This window comes from Rhamphochromis sp. 'chilingali' (genome assembly GCF_963969265.1).
Source record: "Rhamphochromis sp. 'chilingali' genome assembly, chromosome: 6".
Classification (NCBI taxonomy): domain Eukaryota; kingdom Metazoa; phylum Chordata; class Actinopteri; order Cichliformes; family Cichlidae; genus Rhamphochromis; species Rhamphochromis sp. 'chilingali'.
The window spans coordinates 17047088-17067522 of NC_137933.1; the positions used below are offsets into that span (position 1 = coordinate 17047088).

Here is a 20435-nt window from a genome sequence, read left to right on the forward strand (position 1 = left end):
AACGAGATCAGTTTAATATAACTACAAACATATGCAGTGAAAGATAGTTGATTCTTCAAAACATCAGCAGTGCTACCAGTGTTTGGTGATTAAAGGAAGTATTCACTTTGAAAATATTCTTTGATAGACTATGGATTCAATTTAAAGACTCCTCAATATATTTTTAAAATTAAGCTTGAGGTTTTACCAACTTCTATCTATTTATCTACCTGCTTGTCTGACTTTCTTTATTTTAGTCTGTATTGTAGGTTCTGCTGACTTTATGTTATTGTTCCAAGGAGGAAAACTATTTCATTGAGTAATGGGAATACTGTACTTTATATTAATCTGGAAAGTAATGCAAATACCTGGTGGTGTGCTTATTGTTATTTATTTATAACATTTGGTGTCAGTCTTCATGGGAAACTATATCTCGAGGCTTTAATATGACTAATAAATAATTAAGTAATCTTTATATTTCTCTGTCAAGCCCTAACTGGTTTATTAAAGATGTTAAATTATGGCTGTGTATTTTAAGATTCGTCCCCAAGAAATGTCAGAGGGCTGTTTTTGGGTGCGGGTTGATGAGGACCAGTATGCAAAGCCAGATCTGCTCAACAGAGTTGCTCTTACTTTTGGATCACAGAGAACAGGTAAGACCATCTACTTTTTAATGCACTTATTTAATTTCCATCTGTCAAGGTGGTGCATTGTATTCTGAGAAGGCTTGGTTATCCTTTACACTGTTATCGCTACGTGTTGGATACACTGTGTATGTTAACGCAGGTCAACAGCAAGCCAAACTCAATTTTCATGAGCCAGGAAACTGAGCGTCTTGCTCCTTTATCACGGTATTCTCGACGGCTTACAATCTTTTACAATTGTGGCTTGAATAACTCGATGAAAGTGCTGAGTGAAAAGCCATTGCTTTCGATGGTGTATATAAAGTAGGGCTGCACGATTAATCGTTAGAAAATCGCGATCTCGATTCATACTTATGTGCGATCTCATTTCCAAATGACAACGATTTAAAAAAACAAAAAAAACAAAAACAAAAAAAAACAACGACGACGATTGTACTGCATTTTGATCCGGGACGTAATCTGCATGAAAACAAGCGCTCTCTCTTCCTGCTCAATAAATGACAAGGGCGGAGCCTTATACCACGTGATACAGAAGCTGGCTGCTAAAATTAGCAGGGAAAAAACAACGGAGAGCACGTCAGGGATGAGGAGAAAGTGACTGGAGAAAATCCGTCCTGGTCAACCACCCAAACATCAATAACGGGAACCTTATACAGCGCTTCCCTATACCCGTCGAACTTCCGCAGGCACAAAGAAATTACGGAGGCTATTACTTATCACCTGACCAAAGATATGGCTCCCATCAACACTGTGCAAAACCAGGGATTTAGGAAAATGATCAACACCCTAGACAAACGCTACACAGTGCCGTCCTGCAACTATTTTTCTATTGTTGCACTACCTGCTCTATACACGCAGTGTCGAGCAACGGTGGAGACGGAATTTCAAGCAGTACAACATTTTGCGGCAACCACAAAACGTGAGACATTTATTGTTTTTATGTTTATTTATTGTTTTTATGTTCAGTTTCAACTGTTACGAAGTTGACGTGCAGTTAATAAGTGCAATAAATATTTATATTGGAAAAGAAAATTGTGAGAGAATCGTGATCTCAATTCTAAGCCAAAAATTCGTGATTCTCATTTTATGCAAAATCGTGCAGCCCTAATATAAAGATTCAGGCCACAGGAGATGAAGTTTAAACACAGCCAGGTTTTCTGTACCATGTATTTTTTTCCCAACTGACTATAGCTTCTGCTTCCCACAATGCATTGCGAACACATATTACTCCTTCAAAATAAGATACAGAAAAACTAATGCTGATTGTATAGAATATATTTTTAATTAAATGACTCTTTTTTTTTTTTTAACATAAATTACCACAGTTGAAATATGACATTTTATCACTAAATTATTATGAACCATTTTTAATCTTTTACGTGGGACATCCTTCATAAACAGATGTTTTCACACAGTTAAGCATTTGTGTGTAATACATTATTTAACTTATTATTACATAATATTTCTTTGTTTTCTTTGACTTTTTTTTTTTTTTTTTTTAGAAATTTTCCGCACTCGTCCATTCAGTTCACTCGTCTAGACAGTTGTGTTCATTAGTTTGTGTTCAGCACTGCTTTAAACTTTCTACTTCACTTTTTCTTCAGCCTTCTTGTCTCAGCTGGATGGTAAAAGTAATAATTAATAATTGTCTTAATTAAGATACTTCAGCAGTATTACTCTGGGTTTATAAGCATCGTGCAATCAATGAACCTTAAAAGAAATGGTCTTTTTTTAGATACAGAATAATTTAGCTGAAAAGCAACAGAAACTATAAATGGTTAAACAACAAAAATTAATTAATAATTAGTCAGTGTTGGTCAAGTTACTTGAAAAAAGTAATCAGTAACTAATTACTGATTACTTCCCCCAAAAAGTAATCCCGTTACTTTACTGATTACTTATTTTCTAAAGTAATTAATTACTTAGTTACTTAGTTACTTTTTAAAAACACGATTTACAACCTGAATAGGTGATAAAGCGATAGATCTTTCAGCCCAATTCTACTTTTTCTGCATAATCCATCATACAAAATGTAATCAAATGGAAAAGTCTCTATTTAAAACTTGTTTTATTAGTTTTAAGCTTTTAACTTTATGCATCAAGCAAAAATTAAATTATGTGTTCGGTATAAAAAGAAGTTTTCTTCCAACGCACAAGGGACACTAATGTTTTTGTCACTCTTTATGGAACCAAACTCAAAGTAAGGTCAGTACTTCCACGCTTTAAACGCTGCACGCTCATACTCTCTCCCGCACTCGCAGTGTTGGGAAGGTTACTTTTAAAATGTATTCCGTTACAGAATACAGAATACATGCCCCAAAATGTATTCTGTAACGTATTCCGTTACGTTACTCAATGAGAGTAACGTATTCTGAATACTTTGGATTACTTAATATATTATCATGCTTTTTACAACTACGTGAATGTACTATTGCTGTGTGATTTATTACTATTACTGAAGGTCCGCGACTCCGAACTGTAGTAAAGGGACCTCTGACTAATACGGCGGGGTCCCTGTCGGCTCGTAGCCGAAAAATAGCTTTACTTTGTTGTCTGGGTCAACTTTTCTTGTGAGAGACAGAGAGAGGGGTTGAAAGACTGCTCCAACGGAACTTATTGTTTTCGGAGGAAAACACGAACACGGTGTACAGTCGAGTCTTAATAGCTTACTTACAACTGGGCTCGTCAGGCACTCTTCTTGGCTGAAGTGGTTATTATTATATTTACATGCTTCCAGCTCCCGTTTTTCCTCGATGACAACCCGTACCTTTCCACTCCCCTTTTTCTCCCTCCTCGCGCTCACAGACACATAACGTGTATGGCAGTCCATTCTCCCTGCAGCACGGACTACACTGCCCATGAGGCTACATTCTTTAGAGCTATGCTCGTAGCATTCTGCCTGTTAGCTTAGCACAACAACAACAACAACAACGAAAAGGCGCTCTCTCACCCAGGAAACACGCAGTCGCAGAGAGAGAGAGCGTCGCCCTGTAACCATGGCAACCGTAACGCTGCCGCCTGGAACAACAGAACATAGCTGTCAAACAAAACCCAAACAGTCCTGACCCGCGACAATATGAAACAGGAAAGTACCGCAGTGTAATCCATTTATTTCAACAAAGTAACTGTATTCTGAATACCACCTTTTTAAAAGGTAACTGTAACGGAATACAGTTACTCATATTTTGTATTTTAAATACGTAACGGCGGTACATGTATTCCGTTACTCCCCAACACTGCGCACTCGATATATGATCCATTGTTGATCTGCAGACAGCTGTTGTCACGAACGTCACACTCGTTTACGTCACTGTCATGAGACATTCTCGCAAAAAAATCTCGGTTTTAGTAACGCAGTAACGCAGCGTTCCTACGGCAAAGTAACAGTAATCTAATTACCGTTTTTGCAATAGTAATCCCTTACTTTACTCGTTACTTGAAAAAAGTAAACAGATTACAGTTGCGTTACTGCCCATCTCTGTAATTAGTAAATATAAAATAAAAAGAAAATAGAGGGCTGACTATAGTCTGACCTCGGCCTGGTCATGAACAGCTTTATGCACCAGGTGGAGCCCACTATCTGAATCTTCGGCCACATTGGAACCCATTCATGGTCACTGGCGGGCTTTCTGGACACTCGTTGCCTAGGTAACCCTCTAATGTATTTACTACCATGTCTTATCGGGGATAGCTGTTGTTAGTTGCTTCAATCTCTTGCCTGGAAGTCGATTAAACTCTTGGGACATTATTTGTTGTTTTATGTCCTTCATTGCAAAATTGCTTCCATGGAGATTTAGACTAGGGCTGGGTATCGTCACTGATTTCTAGAATCGATTCAATTCCGATTCACAAGGTCCCGAATCGATTCGATCCACGATTCGATTTAATTCGATTCGATTCAAATCTGGGAAATTTTGACAGTCAGAAATATTATAATTCAGATCAGTACATTTACATATTTTTGTATCAAAAAGGAAGCTGACACACACAAGACTTTATCACAGGTGTAAGCGTCACAGCAGATGCCTTTGTGTCAAAGTAGCTGAAGATAAAACACAGAAAAACATGAAGGTGATTTTCCTGGCCTGGGATTTTATAAAAATATTCTGCAGTACATCAAAAACGAAAGAAAACCATTAATCAACATATGAACATTACCTCTGAAGTTACAGCGGTTTTATTAGAGACACGGTTAAGTGTTTTGCATTTTGAATAATTTTAAAAAGTTTAAATTTGTTCAGTATTGAACAGCAGAAATGAGGTTTTCTTTTCGGAAGAATGTAAAAGGGAAAAAAACAGCAGCCGACAGCCTGTAAACAACAGTAGATTTGTGCGTAACAAGCAAGAGATTAATGAAGAAAGGGAAACTGTTCTTGAAGTACAGAGAGAGCGAGAGCTGTGCATCGCGGTGGAAGCAAAACAGTAAAAGTCAGAGTGAATTCATGACGATGTTTATGTGAAGCGTTTGGATCTTCTTTTGCTGCTGGTTCGGTCAATACTGTTTGGAGAGAGATCAAACTAACAGCTTTAGAATCGGCTCATAAAGGGCGTGAACACAAAGCGCGGACCCGCCGACAGATCAGAATCAGCAAGCTGTCGGCTTTCAGCCCCGACTGTGAGAAAGGCGACATCTAACTGATTCTGATCCGCGGTGTTTAAGTCTATGTGCAAAATCCGTGTACCTGCTCTCATTTACTGTCTTAACTGTTTGGTGGTTCTTGAAATTTTGTGAGATGTCACCAGAGATTCTGGCATTTCGGGCAAAATAAATTTATATTAAAAAAATCGATTCAGGATTTTAATGAATCGATTTTACGTTATCCAAGCCAGAATCGATTTTAATCGATGAATCGATTATAAAAACCCACCCCTAATTTAGACCAACTGAAGCACCAGTGCTAACACATGAAAGCTGGATTCTGACTTAGGCAAATTCCCATAAATGGTAGCTTCAAGCCACTGACCCCTGAAACAGTTACATACTCCATACGTGTGAGTTGTCATACCAACTCACACGTATGGATCGTTTGTTTAGCCAGTCCTATCCCTGAGAAAGTACTTTAATGTGCTGGGGAAATATCAAAATAATATTATTATCACAGTATTACTGGTTTTACAGAAATGATTCTTTCCTCTATTTAAATAGACTGCTTGTGCAGTGACTTTTTTCTTTTTCTTTTTTTTTAAAAGTAGTAGTTTCAGTACTAGCACTCCTTGTGGAATCAGACTGTTTTGTATTTTGGTGACTATTTTAGTGGTGATATTGCATAATAAAACACCATACTCTTACTGCCTAAGACATTAGTGTAGCTGGTTATATCTGGAATATTCATGTACAAGGTTGTTGGAATGATTAAAGCTTGAGTAGGAGGTAGGAAGAGATGTTATCCCTCCCCGGTGTTTCATTTATTAGTCCCTTCACTGATGATTTATTCACGTCTTGTGTTTTCTTTCTTGTCTTGTCACTGCTTCAGCTAGCTTACGCCAATTTGAATTATTCATCCAGGTGTTATCTACCTGTCACAACTCTATGGCGTTCCTCTCAAGGCACAGTGCCCCCTTCTCCCTCCCTTACACACCAATGCAACCCTAGCTCCCTATAGTCAAAGTGTTGAATAATGGAGGCAGATCTAAAGGGCAAACAAGTAGACAGACAGTCAAACAGGTGTTCTTTGGGGATGGCAAAGGAGGGATGTTCACCTGAAGACATTGTACTTTCCTGTTAGGTTAATGACCTTACGTCTGCACATTTTCACAGAATTTTATTTTCCAGCTTTCATGAAATACATGCCTCATCTTATGGGCAGGCACGCAAAAGCGGTTCAGCTCTGTGCCGTTCCAACTGCTTGGTTTGTTACTGTTAACGGGTAATGCATTTTAGATTTGGTGAGAAAGAAACATTTGTCTTTCACATCATTTGAAAGGTTGTTCTCCTCACGGTTTTTTCCAGTCCCAGTGGAGGTTGTAAGAGCAGGATGACTGGTAGGTTGTGCAATCGGACCCAGCTGCTACCACTAGCGCGGGTCATCAAGTGAACTTACGTGTGTACGTGCTTGTGGGTTTGTTTTCTTATTAACACAGCCGTGTAGCATCATGTTTCATCTCACTTAAGAGCAGCAGCATCTGGATCAGCATTAAACATTAAACGGGACACAATGTGAAACAGTATTCACTCAGTTTGCCTCATTAAATATGGATTCATATTTCTTGAAACTTTTTTTTTTTTTTTTTTTGGTGATGTTTATTCCTCTAAGTAGTTTTCTAAGACAATTCCTGTCACCCACACTGTTGGGTCTGTGTTTCCTCAAGCCCCGCTAGTTTAGAGACTTATTCTTGTTAACGACAAAAACAAGACTAACATCTTTTACTTGCTAGCAAGGGAAGTTTTTGGTCAAAAACCAGCTCTTGGAGCTCGCGCTCCTAAACTGTCTCCAGCCCAAAATCCTTCAAAGAGCAGCTTCCCTCGCAGCTATTTATTGACAAACTGTTACAGTTCACACAAAACACAACACAGCACCTCCTCGGTAAAACCCCCCTTGGCTACAAAGACAAGGCACTGTGTGTGTGTGTGTGTGTGTGTGTGTGTGTGTCCTCCTGCTGACCAAAAGGGTCATAAAAGCAGGAAGCAACGTCACAAGAAACAGATCTTTCAGATAGGATGTTTCTGCAATAAAATCTCCCCCAGCACAGAGTGGCTGGAGAGTAGGGATGGGTACCGGTATTTTTTTATTTATTGTTTATTTTGTAGTTTATACTTGATTAACCAGAGAATGTCTGCTGAAAATACAGCTGTGATGGTCTTTTTCCCAGATTTTGTGTGTGTTAAGTCTGATTGTTGAATGTTGTCATTATGTTCTTAAATTTGTACAGTCTTGGTTCAAGCAGTAGGATCAAGACATTCCTTTGATCATGAGCACCTCTCCAGTAGGGATGGGTATCGTTTAGGTTTTATTCGATACCAGTACCAAACCGGTACTTTTGAAACTGTGCCGGTGCTTAAACAGTGCTCGAACCGGTGCTTAAAGAAAATATAACTATTTGCGACTGCTTTTTTGTGTGCTCTCTGTGTTTATGAACAGTTGGTATAAAAAGCAAGAAACAGACAAATGCATATATGCTCTTTATTTTCGTAGATAAATTATGCAAATATGCTGACTTAATCAATAAAAATTAATGAAAAAATTCCAGCGAGGAACACAACTGAGGCAACATGTTACTTTAATGTTTGTAAGGTTATGCCTGTAGTGTAATGCAGTAATCATAAAGCAGAATTAAGCACAGGAGACAGCCTGGTGTGCATGGTAGATGGGTTCTAAGAATGTAATACATTAATAACTCTTGTGCTTTCTTGTGGATGTTGATCTATCTTGAAAGCATTTTGAAGGCTCTATTCGTCTAGGTCTTCCCCCAAGGTAGAAGGTTTTTTTTTTTTTCATTGTCTTAGTTCATATTTTGACTTTCATAACATTAACATTACATTCATCCTAGCTATAGTTTTCTATTTGGATTGTTAAACTTTATTTGATTATAGTGTCACTAGTTAGTGACTTAGCTTGTCAAGATCTGTTTTCTGTTTATTGACTCAGCCAAAATAACTCTTTATTAGTGGACTTGCAAAGAATAGTGCAGATACATTGATTTTTTTGCCTGTAAAGTGCTCTTCAGAACATCAGAAAAATAATCCTGTTGAGCTTGAGGTATTTTTATATATATTTTTTAATCCGTAAAGTTTTATGATACTATAGCAGTGGACATTTGCACTAACTTGCAAAAGAGGGAGGGAAATTGTAATTGCCGGTTGGAAGACTTTCCTCTACATTAGTCCTTAAATTTCATGTTTTGTCAACCAAGTGGTTATTTTTGCTTTTGCTTTTTTAGAGGCTGTTTTCCAGTTAGAGCCATATATGTAATTTTGACAAATGCAAACTGAGGAGAACCAAACTATTCAGACAAGCCCAGAGCTGTCACTAGTAAAATCATTATCACCTTCTAGGATTTAATTACAGAGGGGGCTAAGTAAAACTGGACATAATTAACATGAGAAAATACCTACGTGGTTTCAAACTACAATTCAAAACAGTTTTTAATTGGGCATTTTAGTATACTTTTAAATGTGTTGGTAATTTTGTGTATAATATAACAAAGTTGAATTTGTGGCAGCACCGTATCATTGAACCTATTTTTCGGATCGTAAGGCGCACTGGATTATAAGGAGCATTAAGTGAAACAAAGCAGTCAGATAAGTCAAACTTTACTCAACTCATTCTTCTTGCTTCCTCCACTTCTGTACCTTTTGATTCATTAATGTTGAATTCTCTGGCAGCTGCTCTATTCCCATGTTGTTGCAGTATATTAATGACTAACCTTGTATTGTGGATGGATTATCTCAGTTGTTCTCCTGACTGAAGTTTGGTCCGTTTACAGCATCCTGCCATGCGATTGCGTTTGTTCTTAACCATTGGGAACCCTCACGTTAACTTCTATAGAGTGGAAAAAAAGTTAGCATTCATGCTCCAGCATGATTGTGTTTATGTTATACTAACTTAGCTGTGTCGCTAGCGGTCACACAGCATATCATTATATACCAGCTAGCCCAACTTCAGTAACCCTACAAAATTTTTCAGAAATCTCTCAGACAGAACATGATATATCATGTTGGGGTGGAAACTAGCAAGCTAACTTCCTGCTAACTTCTAACTCCGTTAAAGCCGTAGCTGTAATGCTCCGACAATCCATCAAAGTGGTGTGGCTTTGTAGCTTACCAAAGTTGTGCTAAAACATTTTTTGACAGATTTTTGAGCGTCGTGTATCACGTACAATTGGTTTGAGGTCAGTAAGCACAACCAGAATTCATACATAAGGCGCACCGGATTATAAGGCGCACTGTCGATTTTTGAAAAAATTAAAGGGATTCAAGTGTGCCTTATAGTCCGAAAAATACAGTACTTTATCAGAATCAGAATCGTGTTTATTGGCCAAGTATATGTGTAGACACATGCAAGGATTTGGTTTGATTTGGTTCCGGTAGATGGTGGCTCTCAAGCACAGCAATGTAAAACACACACACACACACACACACACACACACACACACACACACACACACACACACACACACACACACACACACACACACACACACACACACACACACACGTCTATATATACATTACACATGCATACACATACATACACAAAGCTGAGTAAACCAACTATAAATAACTCATCTAAACTTATATACATAAAATACAGAAATGAAATGAGGTGGAATGAATGTTTGTGAATGTTATGTTCACTTTTCTTCGAGAATTGGATTGTTTTTAGTAGAGACATATCTACAACATGTACTATGTACAAGTCCTGTTTTTATTTTTATATATATATATATATATATATATATATATATATATATATATATATATATATATATATATATATATATATATATATAAAAAAAAAAAAAAAAGTGGTTTAGGATTTCAGTACCATTCTACTAAATTTAATCTAATGCCAAAGATGAATTTTTTGTCTCATTATTAAAGAAAATGATTGGATTACATTAATCATTCATGAAACAAAAAATATTTTTGTTATTGCTTAAAAGCTTATTTAAAATCCTTTATGGTAGTTTTTGGTAATTTAATTTAATTTTAATTTAACATTATTTGGGTTGTCACGTGAGGGTAGGAAAATAAATTGATCTGTAGTTAGACAGCTTCCCTTTTATACTTAGGTTTTATTTCACTACAACAGACTGGTGTAGTGTCTGCATTATAGTAGATGCTGCACCAGTCTGTCAGTCTCCTGTGACACTCTCCCCTCACTTATGAACAAGATCCTGAGATACTAAAACACTTGGGGCAGCAGCTTATCCTTGCCTTGGAGTCTGTGCACCATCCTTTTCCAGCTGAGACTCATGGCCTCAGACTTGGAGATTCTAATTCTCATTCCTGAAGCGTCTTAATCAGCTGCAAACTGCACCAGTGCAAGCTGGAGGTCAGCGCCCAATGAAGCCAACAGAACCACATAATCTGCAAAAATCAGAGACTTCCTCCACATCTTGGCTGCACATATAAATTCTATAAATATTATGAACAGAATATTTGACAAAGCTTTGGTGGAGACCAGCACCCACTGAGAATTATTCTTGGCAATGTGAACCAAGCTCTTACTATCATTGCATAGCGACAGAAAATGTCTGAAAGCAACTACAGCTAAATGCACACGAAATGTAGCTCTACAGTAGATGCAGTTTGCCACATGCTGTACTCATGGAATGGTGTTATGTGACCGGAGGAGCTAGCAGCTGCTACCTTCCTGCCTATGGTTCAGGAACAGAACCATAGGCATACCATAGGTGCTTGCCCAACACCTTGGGCAAGCAGATTTTTCAGCCAAGAGTTGGACAGTCACCTCCGCAGGTTCCTCACTCCCAGGATGGTCATTGCTTTTTGCGCTGGGGCTTGAAGTGTAGCAGAACTGGTTCTCCATTTTATGTGTGGGACATGATCCAGAGGTCTCAGGTAGACCCAGCATGGACGAGGTCTCCAATGATGATAGCTTCCAGTTTGGGATGTTCCCAGTCCAGATGATGAATGTAGATATGGGGTCATTATAGGGCTGGGCGATATGACCCAAAATTCATATCTCGATATTTTTTAGCTGGATGGCGATATAAGATATATATCTCGATTTTTTTTTTTTTTTTTTTTTTTTTTTTAAAGCCATAAGTTAAGAACAAAAAGAGAGTTCTTAGTCACACTGTGTCCCAGATGTCACACGGGCACTTTTATTTACATCATTTACATCAGTAAGCACAACCAGAATTCATACATATTGCGCACTGTCGATTTTTGAGAAAATGAAAGGATTTTAGGCCGTGCAGCCCTACGGGCTGCATGTCGTTAGCACGGTTAGCTCGCTAACACGTTGACGCTGTCCAGCCCCACACATGGTAACTCGCTAACGGAGATTTTCCGCTTTCATCTTGTCATTGCCTGCAGGTGAAGCTATGGGGGAGGGGGAGTTGTGTTCAGTGAAGGAGAGGCGAGGCCGAGTAACGTTGCGTAGAGACAAAAGTGGACGAAAGAGAGGCAAACCTGCGGCTCCACAAGTATAATTATAACGTAACATAGACTATATCGATATAAACGATATTGTCACATCTTATATCTCGTATGAAAATATATCGATATTTTTTAAAAAACTCGATATATCGCCCAGCCCTAGGTCTTTGTCCTTTAAAATGACAGATTAACCTTATTCCTGTTGCTACTCTGATACTTCAGTCCAGGATCCATGGCAAACAATCATTAACTACCCTACCTGCATTAAATATCCTGTCAGATATGACGACAACTTATATCTCTGGGGTCTGTGCAGACCCTATTTGGTAGGATGAGGTTTAACACTGCAGCAATTCAAACCTCAAACACAAGTATAAAAAGTTATTGTCGTGTTTTAACACAACTGTCTAAACAAAACCTAATTTGTAAACTGTAAACATTACTTTGGACAGGGAAGTCAACTTCAGCTCGGCTATACTTATAATTAATTAATTATAATTTCTACTTCTCCCCCACTTTCTTTCTCTTACAGCACCACTGCAGTTCAGCCAGTGGTAGTGCATGCAAGTAGACAGCTTTTCTTGTAAGCTCCCTTTAGACCATTCCCCCACTGCTTGTGTTCCCAATAAAAATAAAAATAAAAAAAAAAACAGCAAAAACTCCCCAACTTAAGATCAACTTTTCAAAGCATCAAAAATGGGTGGTGCTGAGTGTAGCTCTGTGCATTGCATTGAATGTCAAAAATCTCACCATTTCTCATGCTAACCTTTTAAGGTGAACCACTTAGGAGCAAGCAGTTTGCAAAATTGCATTTCTTTGAAGAGTGACAGTTCCCAGTAGAGAAGCAGTAGGTCTAATAAAGCCACCCATACAGTAATTGTCTGAGGACCTTTGAGACAATCTTTTAAAGCTACTTACCAAGGCAATAGATGTTGACTTTAATAAGATTTAACGCTGCTTATGGTTACTCAATTATCCCTAATATATATGTTTACGATAACATTTACTGGCTATTAAATAATTAACCTCGTCCAAGCCCGCCCCTGTCTGTGCACACATGCAGAACCATGGCTGGGGGTTTCTTTCTTTTTTTTTTTTTTTTGCTTCACTTAATCTTCCCAATGTTTTATCTGCTATTCCTGTTAGTCCCTGGTCAGTTCATGCCATTACAACTCCAGGCACGGACTCCCATTTCTCCCCACATTCTTCCTAAGATGTTATCATTTTCCCATTGCATATAGCTAAAAGGTTATATTAGTTTATTTCATATAGATTAAATCTCCCATTATCTGAGGGACAATTTTCCCATAAACATAGATAATAGGAATTGTAAACTTTAACATAAATAACTGTTTAGTGTAAAACTGTTGTTGTTGTTTGCTACATTTTCTTATCAGTCTTGGGCAAATTACAGCAATGTCTGGAACAAGTCTTTAATAAACACATTAAAAAATGATTCTTGTTTGTTATTGTTAATATTCCTCGTCTACTTTTACAGTGTAAGACAAGCACCTGAATCTGTGTGCTTACATACAGTGGCTTGCAAAAGTATTAGGCCCTCTTGAACTTTTCCACATTTTGTCACATTACAGCCACAAACATGAATCAATTTTATTGGAATTCCAGGTGAAAGACCAACACAAAGTGGTGTACACGTGAGAAGTGGAATGAAAATCATACATGATTCCAAACATTTTTTACAAATAAATAACTGAAGAGTGGGGTGTGCGTAATTATTCAGCCCCCTGAGTCAATACTTTGCAGAACCACCTTTTGCTGCAATTATAGCTGCTAGTCTTTTAGGGCATGTCTCTACCAGCTTTGCACATCTAGAAATCCTTGCCCATTCTTCTTTGCAAAACAGCTCCAGCTCAGTCAGATTAGATGGACAGCGTTTGTGAATAGCAGTTTTCAGAGCTTGCAGCAAAAGGTGGTTCTACAAAGTATTGACTCAGGGGGCTGAATAATTACGCACACCCCACTCTTCAGTTATTTATTTGTAAAAAATGTTTGGAATCATGTATGATTTTCGTTCCACTTCTCACGTGTACACCACTTTGTATTGGTCTTTCATGTGGAATTCCAATAAAATTGATTCATGTTTGTGGCTGTAATCTGTCAGCATGTGGAAAAGTTCAAGGGGGCCTAATACTTTTGCAAGCCTCTGTAGGTCAGCTGTCTTGTCATTTGAGAGCCCCAAAGACTTAATGAATGTTGTCATGATTTTAACAGGTAAGAATAACTCAACCATGATAAATGATACACAGTCAACTTAATCATCACAGACTATATTTGCAAGCTGAAAATATGAGTTACCTTTACTATGGTTTAGGTCTAGCTTTTAAAATGTATTTAAAACAAAATCAAATCAGGTGTACAACAGCCATGACTCTTAACTCTGTAGTTCACTCAAATTTATCCTCTCATTTGTGAGGTTAAGATAGTAACCATGAACAGCAGCATCCACAATTTGAGTCCCAGTGATGACCTTTATTATATCTCTCTCTTCCTTTATTTCCTGTTTGATTTTTAATTGCATTTGCTATTTATTATGGTGTTAGCCAAAGTTAATTATTATATCTATAACTGAGACTTATCTTATGTTGAATAATCACAAATAGTAAATTAAACAAAGTTATTGTTGTTACAATGTCAGCTTCTGAACTCAAAGGTTTAATCTGCTCCCTTGACAACTGAGGGCCATAATTGCTGCCTTTGTGGTTACTGTATCAGTTCCTGAAGTAAGAAGCCATAAGGGAAGAATGGAGGTCTTAAGCTTCACCAACAAACTCCAAAAGTCAGAGAATTACAAGTGGTGTAGGCTTTAGCTCTGTTATAAGTCATTGTCACAGATTGTGTGGTGACCTGTGCAATGAATAACATCAAAACAACTGGAAAATAGTGCATTTATTTTCATAACTGCACACATATGTAACCACAGTTTTTGTTTTTGTTTTGTGGAACTGTTTTTGCTGAAAAATCCCTGTGAACTTGGGCGGAATAATGTGACAAAATTGCACATCCATGTCAAAAGATTGGAAGTAGATGAGAATATTGTTTTACATTTTTTTGTGCAAACACAAGCACAACGGAAAATACATTGCAGAATGTTTAACTGGAACATTTCAGATTCTTATCTAGACATTAGATGTGAAATTTGCACTTTAGCTCCAGTCGCTGCTGTGAATGTGGCCAAAACAGTTATGCAGGTTTAAAATCTGGCAAACAATATGCCGATGCATGTGATGAGAGCAATCAGTCTGTGTAATGTGATCTATTCAAATGAGAGAAACAAGCCTCTGACATGTAATGTCTGATGTGATTATGACACAGTCATCATCAGCCATCGGTGTCATTGTTGCTTCAAATAAGTGTTGAATGTTAGAACATTACGTCTATTTCAATGAACAGAGAGATCTCAAAATTGTGTGATGCATCTGCTTTTTGTTTGATTTTATTGGAAAGAAATCAAAATTGAACCTAAACTGTCATAACAATTATACATTGGCAGTGCATATAGTACATGAACTCTTTCTATAGTCTCCAGCATCACTTTTCATTCAGTGTAGTGCTTTATTTCTTTACTGACATCAAAAAGTCTAAAGTAATGCTTACTTCAAATAACACTGTCTTCTTCTTTTTTTCTGTTTGCTTTGTCTCTGCTTCTTTACTTTCTCTTTTCTTTTTTTCTCTTGTTTTCTTTTGCAACTTCTGCTTGGCTGCATGATCTGCCTTGATGTTTGCTCTACAACAGAAACAAAAGGTTAGTAGATTTTTTATTTTTTTTTTATTTTTATTTTTTAATTATTACTTGCTTTTCTTATCTTGCAGCATCAGTTTTAGTTGGTCCCAAACTAATTTCAGATATGTTACTGTGGGAGTTTGTGAAATTGTAACCTGCATGTTAGTCATGCACTGAGGGATTTCAATTGATCTGTTAAAGAAGCACAACCCCCATTACTACTTGCACCTGTATATTTGTATAAAGGTGCATGATGCTGACCTGACCTTTCTGAGCAGTATTTCTCCCCTACATTTTTTCTATTTAATTGTTTTTATTATTTACTTTTTTTTTATAAAAGCTATTGAAATTTAAAAGGTTTTATATCTAGTTAAATCTGACAAACATTTGAAGTTGGGATTGTCTTGTACATTTTACTAAAAGTAAAAGCAGTTAATCATTATTATGATGCAGATTTGAAGACTGTAGTTTGTTCGTATTTTTACTCTTCGTACTCACCAGTGTTAAAGATAAGTCTTTGCAGGTAGGTAGTAGCTAATCTGAAGTATTTCGTGTTGCTCAAAATACTTGTTAGCCTGTTGGTTTAACATGAAGAGCCTCTTCTAACGCCTATAAAACTCTGTCTGTGGACCGTGTTACATGTGTTGCCAAAGCAACCACAGACTTGGATTTATTATGCGACCTTGTAAAGTTAAGTTGTAACATCATCCTTCAAGAGTGTAGACCTCCAGCCAGTGTTATAACTCTGTGATTGATCGGTGAATTATTATCCAAGGAACTTGTGTAATTTTAGAAATTGCGTCAGTCTAAATGGAGTCTTTTAATTTTACATCAGCAGTAAAGAGAGAAATAGTTTAGAAAAGTAGATGATTTAGTTTTATAAGCAAACACTATAACTTCAAATCTCCCTCCAATTTTTGATATATCGAATGCTTGCGCAGTGCATTCCCCTTTGGGGTGGTTGTATTGACATAAATAGTTGTAATATCAAAGGACTAAGATTTATTTATTTATGTTTTTAACATTTGATGAACTCAGAGTAAAAAAGGCTTCTTTGTACTGTGCCTTTTACTTACTTGGACAGACAAGAAGAAAAAGCAGAGAAACAAACAAGCAAATGTACTGAGTGGGCAAGCAGAGAACGAGCTGACAGCTCTCAAAAGTGTTGGCAATTTCTGTGATTTCACGGATAGCCTCTGGAGAAGCTCTTTGAGAGTATCAGTGTCAATAGATAGAGATAAAACATGTATAACATGGCTTTCCTTTGGGTGTTAGTGAGAAGACAAGGTGAAAATCACAGAACATATTCCAGTCGCTGGCAGGTGGGGAATTAAGTACTATGAGGAACATGTCCTCTTTTTACTGCACTACTCATGTCTCATCTGTTTGTTGTTGTAGCTTCTGGATCAGCCAGCAGTGATGGTAATTTTTTAAACATAATGGGCACTAGTTAAAACAAACCTGTAGAGACCTGCCTTTTTGGTATTCAGTTGGATTTGGTTAAATGTTTGTTTTCATAAAATGAACGATTATTTCTTTGAGAAGTAAACTGGGAATGACTAAATTAGTGGTGCTGGTTTTTTTTACATCATAAACTAAGCCAGGCTTAGGAAACACTAATATATTTTATTTCAATAAAGGAATATATTAATAATAAAAGCTAAGCCTACATGGTTGGATCAGCCATATTGTTAGGTCCATAATTTGTTGGACATTTGTTGGGCATTTTTTTGTAATTTGCCACTGTTCAGCACCAGTGTTTTTTTTTTATTGGTGTTTTTTTTTTTTTCTTTTTCCCCCACACAGCCATGATGTAATTAAAGCTGAAATGCAGACTTTGTGCTTTAATTGAAGGAGTTAAGGAATTCTAAACACTTTTGAGTGTTTGAGTGTGCTCAAATGTAATTGTACAACTGATTTATAAACAGTTTCATGGTCAGGTGAGGTCTATTCCCTTGGTGATAAACGACAAATTAAACAGATAAAAGTTCTGGAGTGTTAAGTTGCACTTGTTAGTTGTTCATTAAAGAGATGCTGGTGCAAGTGAAGGAGGCCATCGCATAGCTGAAAAAACAAAATGAGCAAAATGAAAAAGGAAAATGTTTAGGAGTGGTCATGAATAGAAATGGTGATTTTGTCAAACCATGGGCTATACTCAGGAACAAGAACGCCAGATCAGACGTCGCCAGAAACATCTTAAAAAACAAAACAAAAACATGGTGGAAGCCGGACCACTAGTGTTTATTGATGATATGATTGCTGATAGAAATAACAAGATAAGTTCTGAAGTGCACTACGGGGCTGTACTAATGCTTGGATTGCTGCACATGCTCCAAAACTGATTGGACAGTGCTTCACATTGCAAAGGATAATGAGCTAAAGGCTAATGCAAAAACAACCCAAGAGTTTCTCAAGGCAAAGAAATGAGAAAGATCCTCATTGCCTGAGTCAGTCACCTGATCTCAACTCAGCAGAGCATGCTTTTCAGTTAGTGAAGACAAAATTGAAGACAGAGACCCACAAACAAGCAGCACCTGGAGGTGGCTGCATTTAAGGCCCGGTAGAGGCAATCACAGTCTGCACTTTGAACACTTGATTGTTTGATTTAAAAGTCACTGTAATGGTATAAAGGACTAACTTTGTAATCGTCCACATATGTGTCATTCTAATAATAGTATATTCTATAATTACATCTTGATTCAGAATTTTAGAATTCCCTTTGAGATTTTGAAGATAAAATTTTAATTGTTACCATGTTCACATATTGGGGGGGGGGGGGGAACAATTTCTTTTTCTTTTTTCCCCATATGTGAACTTGTCAGACTGGCATGTTATATGAATATACATAATTGCAGTTCGTGTTCTAAAGAGTAACATCTTAATTGACATCTGCAGCATGTTTTCTTTCTATTTCTTTTTATCAAGGAGAGGGCAGAGAGACCGTTTTCGTCGCTATAGTGCTTGGAACAAAAATGAGCAACAACATGAAGAGAGCTGCCCTTTCCTGAGCCTTCTTTTCAACTAATAAATAACATCCAATTAGACGAAACCCTCAAAGATCACAAAATCAGTTTGCCATTTCTTCCTGGAATACAAGCATCCACTAATAACCTACCTCTACTGAAACGCTGCAAGACGGTAGACAAAAAGAAAGAGAAATGGAAAGGGTGTTGGGGAAAGAAACTGCTAAAAATTGAGAAACATAAGGAAGTTAATAGCTTTTTTTTATTATTATTATTTTATTTACTATTGGAGCCTGACCAATACAGGATTCAGCTCACATCGGCTGGTAAAAAAAGGTTCAAAATGGCCGTGGGCTGTTCTGTGTTATGCAACAAAATGCTTAAACTTTAAAATGTAGTTATTACAGAAGAGTTGGGAGAAAACAACACCACAGATAACATGCTGCGGTATTAGCAGCATGCTGTGTACTACTATACCTTTGGAAGAGATATACTTAAGGAATAATTCAAAACCGTCACAGCACATAGACTGTATGGTAATTTACACGTTAGCTTTGAAAAGTGGTTCTATGATTGTCTTAAATATACCGAAAAAGTTATTCAATAAATCCATATAATGCTTGCGTGGAGATGTTGTGTTAATTTGATCAGTGCAAACATAGTATTTAATTTGGTTTAATCTGATTACCAGTGGTGATGCTGTATTTGTTGTTGCCTTCCTAAGTTTTTGGTTGTTTCCCTCCTTTTTTTTAAGAATACTGTACAATATGAATAGTGAATGTCTGGCAAAGCAGATAATTAATAGGAATCATAGATTAAGCTTGTAAACATATGCAGCTTGGGATATGTTTTAGCGTGATGATGCACGAATACTTAGTGAATAAATAATTTGAAGTCATAGCATGGTTATGCTTGGACAAGATGCTTCACGCCTATCCTTTTTTAAAATGTTATTTACTGCAGTGTAAAGGCTTTGGTTTGAGTCAGTGTCAGGCTCACTAGATCAATGTAGCCTGTTAAAGAGAAAGTTGAGGAAAGACGGTCTCTTTTCCTACTGCTGGCATGCTATAACAGATAATTAGACAGCTAATTTCCATATGAATATAATGGTCTGGTAAGGAAGTGTATTTGCATTGGTCCTGTCATTCTGCACAAGTATATTTGGGGAGCAGAAATTGGGCTGGTATGTAGGAGGGAATTAACTCGTATGCTTGGTTTGGCGGTTAAGCAGCACATACAGTAAAGAAAAGGCTCTCATATGGTGGTAAAGACCGGTCAGCGCTAACAGCTTTTCATCACTTGTCATACTCAGGCTGATGTGACACATTAAACAGCTGTGTTCATTCATATCCATGCCTCTCCCCTGTCAGCCTTCACTGCATTAACCCTCAGAGTATCTGTAAATTGGAGCCATTTAACATATGTATATGATGGTTAATGGGTTTCTCAAATGCAAGGTGGGTGTATTTCCTAAAACAAAAGCGAGAGCTTTTGTGGTCTGCTGCGTGGAGAACTTGAAAGGCTTTTGAATTACAAGAAAAGAAAAGAAGCTGAGGAGGTTGGTGGACACCATCACAGAATTAGGAGACGATTGAGGACTAGAGAAGGTGGGGATAAAAGCATTACAGTAGGCTGTCCTGTTGAAAATCATATGCCTAAATATTTTTTTGAGAACTTAGCATTATATTCTCATTTATGCTTATGTATTCTTAAGTTGCCTAATTACCATATTAATCTCACTTAGCTGGATAAAAATAAAAATCTGTGTTACCTCCAGAGGTGCACGGAGTGCAGCTTTGTTCACTGAGGGCAGGAATTAGCTTCTAAAATCACATCAAATGTTTTAAATATAGCTTGTTTTGAACCGCACTGACTATATGAGGATATCAGCAGCATGTCCATGTCTAGCTGCCTAGCAGTCAGCATTGCTGCTGATATATACCTGTTCTCATCAAATGGACTTTCTCTCCTGTGTGTCTCTGTCTCGATTGTGCTTCTTTTCTCCTTCTCTCTCGCTCTCTTTATGGTTTTGCTTTGACATT

The 20435-nt window shown here is 37.3% G+C and overlaps 1 protein-coding gene across 1 annotated transcript in view; it reads left to right on the top strand.

Annotated features, from left to right (window-relative positions):
• Positions 1-20435, top strand: part of LOC308398933 (protein diaphanous homolog 3-like) — a 165905-nt gene that overhangs the window by 37563 nt on the left and 107907 nt on the right. The window contains exon 18 of the mRNA XM_080885827.1: positions 518-632. Coding sequence (XP_080741953.1) covers positions 518-632 — 115 coding nt within the window. The remainder of the gene's footprint in view (positions 1-517; positions 633-20435) is intronic.